Genomic DNA, 13925 nt, shown 5'->3' on the forward strand with positions numbered 1-13925 from the left:
TCACAGGGTCCTTGCCAACTCGGACCCCACGGACCTGGAGAAGCGAGAGAGAACAGCGTACCTTCACTTCAGGACCAGGTTAGCCCACAGGTTTGCCGTCTGGTGGGCAAAGTAGAGATGGCTCTACCCCCAGACTGGCATAGTCTTCAGAAAGCAGAGGCTTTCCCAGGTATGATAGCGCCCGAGGAAGCAGCCACTTTGGATACTGTGAAGGACCACACATCCAGCCAGGAGACTGCCTGGAAAGCTGCCTGCTTCCAAGGTTGCGGCCTCTTGCTGAGATGGGGAGATACTCTCTGAAGCAAGGTGCTGCAACGACAGACCTGGATCCAGACGAACCAGGTCCTGGTCGACCTGCCTAACGGCAATGACCTCTCCAACGGCGTGTAGAAACACTTCTGGCGAGGAAGAGGAGGGGGAAGAAGCTTGTCCGAGCAGTTCGATCGAAGTGAATTGTCCTGCCCAGACACAAGACTATTCACCTGATCGAAGGGCCCCCTCGGCAAGCGTGGACCACGGCAGTCCCACCAAAGCCTTCGGTTCCTTCTTGGGTCCCCAGAAGGATTTGAGGTGTTACAGACGATCCAAAGACGAAGCCATGGTCCCTTCCCTAAGGTCATTGTGCTGACGATTCAGCACAATTACCTCGGCAAAAGTCCTCTGTATCTCGGGGGTGTCCACGTCCTGGGGAAGAGGACCCTTGAGTCCTTCCAGGGTGCGGTCCTCCCAATCTACTCTCCCTGCAGGAGGGAGAACCTCGGCAGACCCCCGTGATCCTTCCTGCACCACGCTGGCATATGGCCTGGCCAAACCAAGGACCAAGCCAGGCATGTACACCCCTGAGATAGAACTCTGGGGAGACAACTCGCAGGAGTTCTTCCTGTCCAACTCGCGTCCTCTGGGAGGAGCCCAGGAGGTAGAGGGGACAGGCGAGGAGGATCGGGCGCTCCCACTGGTCTTGCTGGCAGAACCAGCAGGAGCAGCGGGCCAGGAGCAGTCACCAACCCACAGTGGTGATGGAAACCCGGGTCGAGGAGAACGCTTTCGCCTGGGCAAAGCGTTCTCCCAAGGAGAGCGGAGCAGCTCACACGAGTCGAGCCGCGCACTCGACTCCCCCGAGCCAGGCTGGCCGTGCAAACATGGTCTGGGACTCAGAGGAGTCAAGCGTGTGGCTGGCTGGCACGAACTTGCACTGTTCTCTGGTTGCGCCCCAGCCTTCTTCGAGGCCGAAACCTCTCGGGAAGACTGAGCAGGGGACCTCTTCTCTACCTCACCTGGCATTCAGACCCGAGGGACTGGAGCACCTTCCCGGGAACCTGGCTTGGTACCCGAAGAAGCACCAGCAGGAAGAGTTTGAGCACCTGCTTGCCTGGACTCTTTCTCCCATCCAGTGCCTGAGTTGTTACGGAGAGAGGTTTCTCCCATACCAGACTGGGGTACTCGGGTCTCCTTAGAGCAAGCGAGCGCCCGACACAGTCCCATTGGCCTTAGAAGCAGGCTTCTTAAGTGCAGTGGGGGGAATGCAAACCGCAGTCTGCACACCCTCGGCCCCCAATACGACTGACCCAGGGGTCAACACAACGGTTCCCTGGTCCGTGGACCAGGAAGAGCCAACGAGAGATCCCACTGCCTTCCCTGTGGAAGGAGGCAATCCCTTAGAAGTCTCAGTGCGAGACTTCTTTGGGGGGAAGGGCAGGCTTCTTCTTCTTCGGCTGGCAAGCCTCAGAAGAAGAAGAGGTAGCAAGTAACGACAACGACGACGACGAAGATGAAGACAAAGACGACTACACCTTCCTCTGGGTGGCAGTCAGGTCCACCATCCACGAAGGAGCAGCAGAAAGCACGGGAGCAACCAGGGGGCCAGGGGAGCAGGCGCAACCCGATTAGCAGAGACAGTGCTCGGGCCAGCAGCTACCTGGTCAGGTGCAGCTGAGAGGGAGCCAGGGAAACGTAGCCAGGTTCGAAGGCCCGGGTGGCACATGGGAAACCAGGCCAGGCTGAGAGTCAGGGAAGCCAGGAGCCAGAACTGTAGTCAAGAACGAGTGTGGGTCAGCAACAGGAGCAAGCATAGACAGGTAGGGTACCGACGAAGTCACCATGTGCGAGGTCCCAGGCAGGGATAATGGGGCCAGGAACCCAGGAGGCAGTGGCACAGAGTGGAATGTAGCAGGAGCGGCCGACACCTGGGTGTCCAGGTGCGCGGCCACCATCACAGGCAGCTTGCCAAAAGACGACGTGGTGACAGTCGTGGTGGTGGAAGCGGTGGCTGCATGGGTCATCACCAGAGTGCCAGACAAATGGGACACCAGACCCTCCAGTGATGGAATGCCAAGCAGACCAATGTGTAGCCAGGCAGAGGGGAGATCAGGTACCTGGCCAACAGCAGATGCTTCCACACCCAAGCCTGAGGACAGAGTCGGGTCAAAAAGGGAAGCGTCTACTTGCTCCAGGGAAAAAAAATTTGCCCCTGGAGCGTGGAGAGGCCCCATAGAAGATGTCCTGAGCAACCACTCCCATGGCCTTCCACACCCGATGAAACAAATGAGGAAGGGGAGGGGGAGTCCTCACTCGAGGGAGATGCAGCAAGAAGGGGAAGCTTGCCAGGAGGGAGAAACGATACAGACGGATCAGTCACCATGGGAGTCATCGAGGGCATGTTACCCTCGGACGACGCCTTCGAGGGCTTTCTACGGTATAGCCTCCTCCCGCAGATGGGGCAGAGGATATGTGGGTCCTCATCAACGCTAGATCTAAATGAATTACAATTTTTGCCTCCCAACCCAGGACACACACTAGGAGAAGGAGGGCTTAAAGGACTTATCCACATTCACAGCTAAAGAACAAAGTTAAGTTCCCACCGGGAAAAGCTTAACAACAAGCAGTCAGGCAGAGAGCGAGAGAAACAACATCCGGTCTACAATGGCTGAAAGCAAATTGGAATGTTATAGGCTACATCCAGGCAGGCGGTACTCCCGCCCCCAGGGACGGTAATTAACTGCCTAACCACCTTGTTTGAAAGTTCAACGGCCGTTTCCAGCCTACGCCTGAAAGTAATCCCTAATGTAAAGGACCGAGGATTTGTATATCGTGTAGGAACAATCCACTTTTTACCAAAAGCTCCCCTATAACACCACACATGCACCATAGCATTCCAGGATGGCCAGCATACAACTTATGATGTTAATTACAGGTTAATTACAGTCGACTGACAAAATATAAGCGTACATTCTTCTCAAGCAACCAAAATATAGGAAAAATCAAATTCCGAAGTAATACCCCATGCGGTCCTATTACTTAGTCCCACTGCCTTCAGTAATGCCTACAGTGCACTGCATGTGGTGCACTGACGGCACTAAACCCCCTACAGGACCAACCTTATAGAGAAATGCGCTATTTTAAATTGACGAGTACAAAGTCGACAGTTAAGAGAAAGGAGGAATCAAGTCTTATATTTAATTGTAACCATAAAGAGAGTCGCCTAACATTTACCCCGTTGTTTTAGGCCTCAAGAGAACCGTAACCACTAAGATCCTGCAGTAAAACAACACCAAAAGAAATTCACCAAACTCGTTCGTCGAAGTTACTAAAGACCCGGTTCAAGATTTGTGGCCACGAGTTCCGAACGGACAGAGGACGCTCTCTCTTCTTTAGCTTTTCTTTATTTAATCGCGTAAGTTTTCCTTGTTATTTTGAATGTAAAGCCATCTCTAATCACTTACGTAAATAACGGTATACAATATAGTTACTTAGTCTCCGGAAATTACTGCATTTTTAAGGTAAATATTGCGAGATTCACGACACTCACCCATGTTGGATCTCGGTCCTGGGAGTAGAAGAGCGGTAGTAGTAGTAGTGTGACGTGGCTACCTTTGAAACGGCTCCCTTGCTCTCTTCATTCCTCCTTTGTTTGCGCTTGTTTAAGTGTTTTGTTTCTATAATGCCATAAATCTTTTATACGTTCTTTCCTATTTTCAGTTTCCCCCCTTCAGCAGGTCTGTAAATAAAAATATATTGGTTGATCAATTCCTCTTTATTTCCCTGATAAAATGTTGTATGTTTTCATTTTTTCCTCTCACAACAAACATTTTGGATCTTCCCTTTTTGGCCTATTCCTGTCATTTGATTACAGTGTTCCTAGTCTAGTCCTATTGATCACCATTGTTTTTCCGTTGTTATGATACAAAGTTTCTTCTCTTACGTTTTCTTTATATTTTTGTAGATTCTTAACGTTGTCTTTTCATTCGTTTCTCTCTGCCAATGCTTTTTTGTCCCAGTTATTTATCCTTTCTTTTAGGTGCTTACCTTTAAGTGATTTAGTTTTACTTAAGTTTATGTTTAATTCTTTCATATAATCTTTCACTTGCAGAATCCTCTGGTTTTCTTGTATTCATATTGATCACTGGTTATCTCGTATAGGAGACTGTTTCCACTACTCTCAAGTGTCTGTTTCAGACAGAACAGTTTATCCTTCATGTCTCTTGAGTGGCTGCGTACCTTGGTGCCTTCAGAATTGTTCTATATACTTGACTGTCTATATTTAGGCCACATTCGCTTGCTATTTCCGTAAGAGCTTGTATTGTCTTGGTTATTTCTTCAAGGGTGTCACGTCCTAGGACTGATGAATCGTCCGAGTATAATAGTGTCATTGTCCATAATTATAACGCCTTTGCAGGTTTTGTTTAGCCTATGCTTCGGCTTATTTAAGCCCATTTTCTCCATCATGAAATGTTCTTTATTAGATCATTTCTTATTTATTTAACATCTATCAGTATCTATCAAATGAGAAATTTTAGCTAACATTTCATCTTTATCTTCCTGACATGGCAGCAAAAGTATCATTCTGGGCTCTGATTTTTCCTTTGGTTGGGCTCAGTTCAAACTGTTTGCTCTGTGTTACAATATTAACATTTCTTGTGCTCTATGTTGTATATCATCATTTGTCTGTAAATGCTCAATCTGAAGAAGTTTCCTTATAGTTCATTATTTGCCAAACAGTGGAGCAAAAACGTCAAACGCTCTGAGCAAATTACAGATATTTAAATGTATTTCTTGCACGCCCTGGGGAATTTTAGCTCTATGGCCAGTTGCCTGAATATAATCATTCCATTTTAAATTCAGACAAGAAAAGGCTAATCAGAAATTGAAGAAATGCTCAAAATAAAGAAGAAATAAGATATAAATGGAATGGGAAAATATGCAAAAAGAACTGAAACAGGAAATTAAGAGAAGAATAACGCAAGATATCGAAAAGACATTGGAAAAAAGAAGAAAGAAATGAAGATATAGATTCATAGATAACTTTTTAAAGAAAATAATTCTTTATAAAGGATGCAATAATGAAAACCAGGCTGAATCTTGTAACTGAATGGTCTGTGATAACTGCAGAATTTTAGTTTGAACATTTTTCAGGTTAAAACCTAGAAAACTGTGTTAACATTAGACTCTGAAAGCCCTCTAGTGTTTTTTTGTGTTTATCATCAACAACCAGTTAAAATAACAGTAACATATTTATTAAGATCATTTTGTTTTAAGGGGTATTTTCTGTTTAATAATATAATGTAAAGTAAAAATAAAACTGAGAAAAATCTTGATATAATAAAAATGTATTCAAGGGAATAAAGTGAGAATCGTCCCCGCACTTGTTTGTGGAGTGAGCGCTTAGGAACCAGGAACAAACCACTTGATAACAATAACGGCCGTCTTGTCGATTATTATTATTATCTAGTTTAGTCTGAGCTGACCATCAGCTCTCATATGTGGAATGACAAGTCACTAGAAGCCTAGCACTGGGACCTTAAGTCACTTGTCAATGATGATGAATGAAAATAAATTAAAAGCTGTAAAAGGTATACGCTTTCATACTGGAACACACTCATACAATAAATACATTTAAACTCATGCTTCCATACATACTCACTAAAAAGGTATATAAAAATTCAAAATAAATTAGTAAAATCATAAAATTTACTTGTTTTAAAATTCATTATTCTGATTTTTTTTCCAATTAATTTTTCCAGCTTCTCATAAACACAAAATGGGTGCTATTGAGAACGTTGAAGATTCTGACAAAATTTCTTCTATCGGTCTATTTCAACCAAAATTTGATAATCGCTGCAGGTTATATTGTGGACATTCACACAGTATATGCTTAACTGTTATCAAGCATTGCAATCTATTTGGGAAAGAGGGCCACATGGACTGTTCATTAAGTTCCATGTCAATCTTGGCCTATTCGAAGACGTGTCAGAATTACTTGTGTTTGTCTTTCTCTGATATGATGAACTCCATTTTCCAACACTGGATTTTATCTGTTTTAATTTATTATTTTCAGGTTCTTCGTTCCAAATATTTTGCCATTTTTTTACAAGGACTGTTTTTATATATCTTGTATAGTCACTGATAGGGATGCCGTCTTGTGGACATTATAATACACCACCTATACTTATCTCATGACATCGCTTTTTTAATTATCATCACAATCATATCATATTTTTCGATAGACAATTGCCTATTTTCTATTTAATATCTATTAAAAGTGAGACTTAGCAATTGATATTTTCAGTCTAGTCTTGATGTCACTGTGTTTGTTATGAGATAAGTGCTCTAGACTTTCAGTTTCATTTATTATCTCCTTTTTCTTCTTCTTCTCTCTCTTTGTTGTTCTCAGTAGATCTTCTGTTTGACTCATCGAGTTTCTCTCTCTTCTCCCACATGGTGGTCATTGGGTATTTAAATGCATGATGACCGGCCAACGGACAAAGTCATCCCTCAGCCTCTCTCCCCCTCTCGATCAGCGAACAAACTCAAAGGAACGCAACTTCTTCCATAAAACATTCCTGTATATTTCTCTTAACCATTGTTGTCTCGATTCATATACGATCACCACTACTTGCATTACCATGCAAGCATTCCGATCATGTACTCATAATGTTCCACCGAATCTTCTGTATCAAACTGTGTGTATGTTTCTGTTTGAGAAGACGCCAAACGTCTCGCCATTTCACGTATATTACCCTACTGCATTGTATTCATTAATCTGTCTCGAATCTCATGCAAATGTTCATATGTAGAATTTCCTGGCCTTTCCATTGATATATGTTTTATCATTGTACGTTTATTATGTCTCTCACAATCGCCATCTGTTTGTCTGTCGACAAGCACAGATGTCCGAAATATAATCTCTGTTTTGCCCTGTCTGTGTGTAGAAACTACATTGCGGCTCGCACCAGCCAATAGCAAGCTCGAAGATTCTGTGCAGGCAGACACATAAATCTGCTAATGGAAGAATTTCCTGAAGTGAAGCTGCTAAATGACATCAATGAAGCAACACACCTCCAAGGCGGAAGGCTAGACTTGAGCTTCATATCCAAGAATCTACAGGAAAACTGCACATGGAAATTGCACCCAATATTGGCCAGCGATCACTTTGCAACAGAAACTAACATAAGGATACCAAAAATACCTCCACCACACCTCCTCCAGCAGGTTGGAGACCAGATCTGGCCAACTGGTTAGTATTTGAAAACCATATGACCAGTTGGGCAACACAGTACATACAAGACCCACCCCAAAACATGAACCAACTGCAACAGGACTTTGAGAAGAGCCTTGACAGTGCAGCAAATGCTTCCATGCCAAAGAGAACCTTTGGTACAAACAAAACCCCCCACAAAGACAGCTGGTACTACAACTCAAGAATAAAGGAAATGAATTCGAGAGTTAACAGAACAAGGAAGCTCTTCAGGAGACAACCCACAGATGAACTACATGCTGTCTTAAGGGATGTAATGAATCATGCAACCCAAACAGCCAGAGAAGTAAAGCGGGAAACCTGGCTGACGTGGTGCTCACAGACGACCCGTCTAACCCCAATAGCAAAAATATGGTGGTGGTTCAACAAGGTATCAGGAAAGACCAGACCACCACAAGCACATCATCCCAACCCACAGGCAGAAGCGAACAGACTTGCGCAACATTTTGCTGACAGGACCAAAAACACATCTGCCACCTGCCACAAGGGAAAGGCAGGTGACATTAGATCCAGGAGATGGCTAGTTATCAACACAGCGTGCAATGAGCCTGACGTCACTGACACCCCATTCACAATGAATGAGCTTAACAAAGCCCTCCAAAAGGAAAAACACAGCTCCAGGATCAGACATGATCACATACAGCATGCTGAAAAATATGGGCACAGCAGCCAAGGAAGTACATCTGCACATAATCAACAGAACATACACTGAGCAAGTCAGACCCACACAATGGAATCAACAAAACACACAACCAATTCCCAAACCCAAGGAACCAAACTCCTACAGGCCCATTTCTCTCATCAGCTGCACAGAAAAGACTGCAGAGAGAATGGTACTAAACAGACTTGTATGGAAAACAGGACCACTACATCATCGCCTATATGGTTACAAAGAAGGAATAGGCACACAAGAATGCCTAGCAGATGTAATGGCAACAATAAACAACAGAAAGTCAATTGTAGTCTTTCTCGATTTAGAAAAAGCCTACGAAATAGCCAGCGCCGCCGTCATCCTTGCTACCTTGGTGGACAAAAGAGTTAAGGGTAACCTGTTAGCATGGGTCAAAGGATACATGCAAAACAGACAAGCCAGAGTCACCTTCCAAGGTGCAAGCTCAGATTTTCTCAACTTAGAAAATGGAACACCACAGGGAGGAATACTTAGTCCCTTCCTCTTCAATGTACTGATGGAAAATGTAGCCACAATCACCCTACCAGAGGGAGTGGAAATTTTCATATATGCAGACGATGTGTGCTTAGTGAGCACACACAGGTACAGATCCTACCAAAATATGCAAAATGCAATAACACAAATTGAAAATAGCTGTACAGAGCTTGGTCTAAAAATCAATACAGCAAAAACCAAAGCAATGGCAATTAAACATGACCTAAACCCAAATGAAATACAACTCATGGGTGAACCCATCGAATGGGTAGAAAACTTTTTGTACCTAGGAGCAAATATCAATAAACAACTCTCCCCACGCAAAGAAATAGAAACACTTAAGCAAAAAATCAAATGCAGACAAAATGCTATGAGAAGAATCACCTCTCTAAAACAAGGAGCAGTATACCATGCCCTCAGAACCTTCTACATACAGACAATAAGGTCAACTGTGGAGTTGTATAGCACCTGTCCTTACTTGCCTCACAAACACAGAACAAAAAGCTTTGTAATCCAAAACAATGCCTTAAGACTCATCACAGGTGCACCCATGTGGACTAACTTGTGTGTCTTGAGAAATGAAACAAACTTACAATCTCTAACACACAGAATAGATCAGAGAAACACATCCATACTGCTAAAAACCTTGAAAGGTAGCAGAAACTGCCCACTCAAGAGAGAAATCAAGAAAAACATTGAGCTTCATGAGGAACTAGACCCCCCAAGACATATGCTGGCGACCTCCTAGCAGCCTTAAGGAGAGTAGGGATGCAAAATCAAGCAGCCGCAATCAAGGAAGACACGCCAATCTCAGAGTACAGAGAACAAGCACCCTGGGAGCCTGAACTGTTCAAGATAAACTTTACAGTCCTCCTGCAAGCAAAGAAGCATGCACTGCTCAACAGCTAAGGCTTGCAGCCCAAGAGGCAATCAGGAAAACTGCAGTCACAAATGAATATTTTACAGATGGATCAGTAGATCTCAGCATCCCAGCAGCAGCAGCAGGAGTCCACTCAACAACCCTCAAAGGATGCTGGAGGCTCTCTGACAATGCCTCCACTCTACAAACTGAACTGATTGCCATTGCAAAAGCTCTAGAAGACTCTCAGCATAGGCAGGGAAACACAACAATTCATACTGACTCAAAAGGAGCACTACAAGCTATAACAAAAGGAAAAGCAAAGGAAAACATCAGACTTCTATCAAGCATATGGGCAATTGCAAGCCTCCATCAAAACAGAAACAGGAAAATAACATTAAACTGGATTCCGAGCCACGTGGGAATCCAAGGAAACGAAGAAGCAGATTCTCTAGCAAAAAGTGGGTTGCTACACACCAACGTTAGTATCAAAATCAGCCCCTCACTCACACAACTGAAAAACAAGGCAGCAGCACACTGCCAACTACAAGAAGAAAGCAAAGTCAGAAGAGCTGTTTTTGGTGGCTCAAAAACCGCCAAATGGTACATAGACACTGTAAACCTAAAACCACACAATATAACCAAAGACACGTCACGGGCCCTAGCAGTCATAATCCATCGGCTAAGGCTAGGATACCTGTGCACATGGCAAAGAATAGTAGACAATCCTCAACCATGCAAGTACTGTGAAACAATCCCAGAAGAACCCTGGAACACTACCTTCTTGACTGTACAGAAACAGAACAGCTAAGAACAAGTTATGAAGGTAATGAAAGAACAGCTACCCAGATAACAAAGCACATACTGACAAACATCCATGAATTCATTGGCTTCCTATGCTCCTACCCACCACCAAGATAACTCTGAAGAATCCATACCTTTAACCACCCACCCTCCTTCCCTATTCTTAAATCAGACTCAACAGACTCGACCCAGACAACAAATAAAAATCCATACCATTCATCTCTAAATACTGACTTTAGAAATCACCCCTCCCTATCATTCCATCCATCGCAATCAACACCCAACAAATACACAAAACACATACAGACACAAGAATTAGGACTGGACAAGGAATATGGCTTTGGATCACCACGAACTAGCATACTAGCTACCTGTGCCTACTACTCAATTCTTCTTTTTCCATCTGTTGGCCTCTCCCCACTAGCCAACACTCACTGCTATCGTACTTTTATCCTCATCTGATGGGTACCTTAGGGTTCAAAGAGGTTGCAACCTTGCCTGTTAAACCTTTTCATTTCAAAATTTCACCCCCACCAAAAATCACTTTCATGTATCATAATAAAGTTTTCATTAACCTACCCATCTCACAGACTCATCATCAACATATAGTTACGGGCTGCTCTAGAAGCAAGAGCCCGTGCTGGCACAAGGATTTATTTTTATTTATTTATTTTTATTTTTTTATTTATTTTTATTTATTTATATTTATTTATTTTTATTTATTTATTTATTTATTTTTATTTATTTATTTATTTTTATTTATTTATTTTTATTTATTTTTATTTATTTATTTTTTTATTAATTTTTATTTATTTATTTATTTTTATATGTTTATTAATTTTATTTTTTTTATTAATTTATTTTTATTTACTTATTTTTATTTATTTATTTATTTTTATTTATTTATTCTTATTTATTTAAATAAAAATAAATAAATAAATAAAAATGAATAAATAAAAAATGAATAAATAAAAATAAATAAATAAATAAAAATAAATAAATAAAAAAAATAAATAAATAAAAAAAATAAATAAAAAAAATAAATAAATAAAAATAAATGAATGAATAAATATAAATAAATAAAAATAAATAAACAAATAAAGAAATAAAAATAAATAAATAAAAATAAATAAATAAAAATAAATAAATCCAGCTAAATCTAAAACAACATGTACGGGCTGCTCTAGAAGCAAGAGCCCGTGCTGGCACAAGGACAGCTAAATCTAAAACAACTGTACATTCATTCAGTAAGGAACCACCAATAAACCAGCCAACACCCAGCCAGTATGTCACTCAATCCCGTCCTTACACTAACGCCGATTTTGGGTTAGTGGCGCTCAGCCGGAAACAGAACCCCCACCATTAACTGGGGACTGCTTACCTGGGAGTAGTGATCAATTTCGAGAAGTCTGATCTCAGACCCAAGCAGAGGGTAAAGTATCTGGGCATGCTGATAGATACGGCAGCAGCAAGAGTCTACCCCTCAGACTCGTGTATCAGCAAGTTCAGAGAGGCAGCACAGTTGTTCCTGTCTTGACAGGAATGACTAACTCTGCAGTGGCAACTTAGGAGTGCCATTAGGCACTCCCACTCCTAACATGCATCTGTTTTCGGAAGCATTGACCGAGGGATGGGCTGCACACCTGGAAGAGTTGCTGGTTTCAGGTGTGTAGATCCAGAATGACAGACACCTCCACATCAATATTCTGGAGCTAAAGGCTGCATTTTTATCTCTACAAGAGTTTCAGAATCAAGCGACGGGGCACTCCATTAATGAGTGACAATACCATGGTAGTGGCATATGTCAACAAGCAAGGGGGATTGTTTTCCTTCAGCTCCACATGTTGGCAGTGTAGGGGCATAAGTGGGCAGTAACACACTCAGTAGAGCTGTCAGCCTGGTAATTCTTGGGAGCCAGAACGTAGTGGCAGACAAGCTCAATCTCCAGGGTCAGGTCAGGTGATATAGGGACAGTGTTCCCAACACCGAAACATTGTGGAAAGATTGTTCAATCCTTGGGGCCTCCCAACGATAGACCTCTTTGTAACCCGGCACATCTGAAAGCTGCTGGTGTTTTGTTCAATCATGCTGGACCGATGGGCAGCAATAGAAGTTGCCTTCCAACACCCATGGGACAATCTCAAGGCCTATGCCTTTCCTCCACTTTGTCTGATTCGTCGGGTGATCGACAGGGTCGTGATCACCCCGAATCTCAAGATGACCCTGGTAGCTCCAAGTGGCCACATGCCGAGTGATATCTGGACCTGCTAGCCGTACTTTCCGAGGCACCGAGAGAGATTCCCCCTTGGCACAACCTGCTGTGCCAGCCATATGTAGAGAGATATCACCAGGCTGTGAGAGGACTGTTGCTTCACGGCTGGAGACTATCTGGTGTCTCTTGCGAGCGAGAGGTTTTTTCTTGCCGCACAGCAACAGAGATGTTTGGACACCTTCGTAAATCCTCTGCGGCTGTGTACCAGGGGAAATGGGCCATCTTGCGCGGTTGGTGTCGTCGCTGGGGTATCTCTCTGGTCGGAGCTACTCTTCAGCAGGCAGCGGACTTTCTACTCTTTCTTCGCCGAGAGAAGCTTCTCTCTGTCTCAGCCATTAAGGGCTACAGAGCTGCCCCAGGGCAAGTCCTTCGCTTGAAGGGTATCGATCTCTCGTCCACGTGAGAGATCTCTATGCTGTTGAGAAACTTTAAACAGTCTTGCTCTCCCAGGGGAGCCTTTAGAGAGGCACCTCTCGACTACTACTAATTACTTCCCTTCCTTCATCGAGAAAATAAAGAGGAATTGATAGCTAACATTCTTCTATTTGTAGATCTATCGAAGGAAGGAATTGAAGACGGGAAGGAATTTACAAAAGACGTGTGGGATTACAGTTACAATAACCTTAAACAAACACAAGAAAAGGAGGAATAGAACGAGCAAGGGAGCCGTTTCAAAGCCAGATCTGTTTTAATGCTACTATTACTACTACTTGTTAGTATTACAATGTCAAGATAATCTTAAAAATCTATAGAAAATATAAGGAAAACATAGAAGAAGAAATCTGGTATGATAACACTTAAAAAAACCATGCTGATCAGTTGGGCTAGGTTAGGCACACTAGAATTCAAAGATAGGAAGAAATAACTGAAAACTTATGATATTTATTACTTTATTGTTCAGGATATGGTGTCATTAGAGAAAGATATATATACAGTAGGTTCGTGCTGCAGCCATATAAAAAAAATGGAGTAATTGATCGCTAAGATCCTTCTATTTTCAGATCCATCAAATGAAGAAATTAGAAATGGGAAGGAATTTGTAAAAGATATGGTGTCAAAGAAATAATGAACAAACACAAGCAGAGGAGGGAAAGAACGAACAAGGGAGGAGCCGTTACAAAGACATTTCCTGTCTATTACTACTACTCCTACTACTACTACCTACTCGGCGTCTTCATTACAATTACACTCGTCATTACCTACTCATTAATGTGTTAATTCATAGAAACGGATCCATAACGTGATTTGCGGTTGTGTTTAAGGTGAGACAATATTGTGGACGTTATTTAAGTGG

The 13925-nt window shown here is 42.9% G+C and overlaps 2 protein-coding genes and 1 long non-coding RNA gene across 3 annotated transcripts in view; 2 read left to right on the forward strand and 1 right to left on the reverse strand.

Annotated features, from left to right (window-relative positions):
• The window catches only part of LOC136856446 (small ribosomal subunit protein eS8-like), a 192820-nt gene extending 188871 nt beyond the window's left edge, over positions 1-3949 (reverse strand). The window contains exon 1 of the mRNA XM_067134329.1: positions 3806-3949. Within this exon, the coding sequence (XP_066990430.1) occupies positions 3806-3809 (4 nt within the window). The 5' untranslated portion in view covers positions 3810-3949. The remainder of the gene's footprint in view (positions 1-3805) is intronic.
• The window catches only part of LOC136856447 (uncharacterized), a 279926-nt gene that overhangs the window by 98528 nt on the left and 167473 nt on the right, over positions 1-13925 (forward strand). The gene's annotated exons all lie outside the window — the stretch shown is intronic.
• The window catches only part of LOC136856445 (gastrula zinc finger protein XlCGF7.1-like), a 38583-nt gene continuing 38415 nt past the window's right edge, over positions 13758-13925 (forward strand). The window contains exon 1 of the mRNA XM_067134326.1: positions 13758-13893. The gene's annotated coding sequence lies outside the window, so the exon portion shown is untranslated. The remainder of the gene's footprint in view (positions 13894-13925) is intronic.

Source organism: Macrobrachium rosenbergii, chromosome 35 (genome assembly GCF_040412425.1).
Source record: "Macrobrachium rosenbergii isolate ZJJX-2024 chromosome 35, ASM4041242v1, whole genome shotgun sequence".
NCBI classification, from domain to species: domain Eukaryota; kingdom Metazoa; phylum Arthropoda; class Malacostraca; order Decapoda; family Palaemonidae; genus Macrobrachium; species Macrobrachium rosenbergii.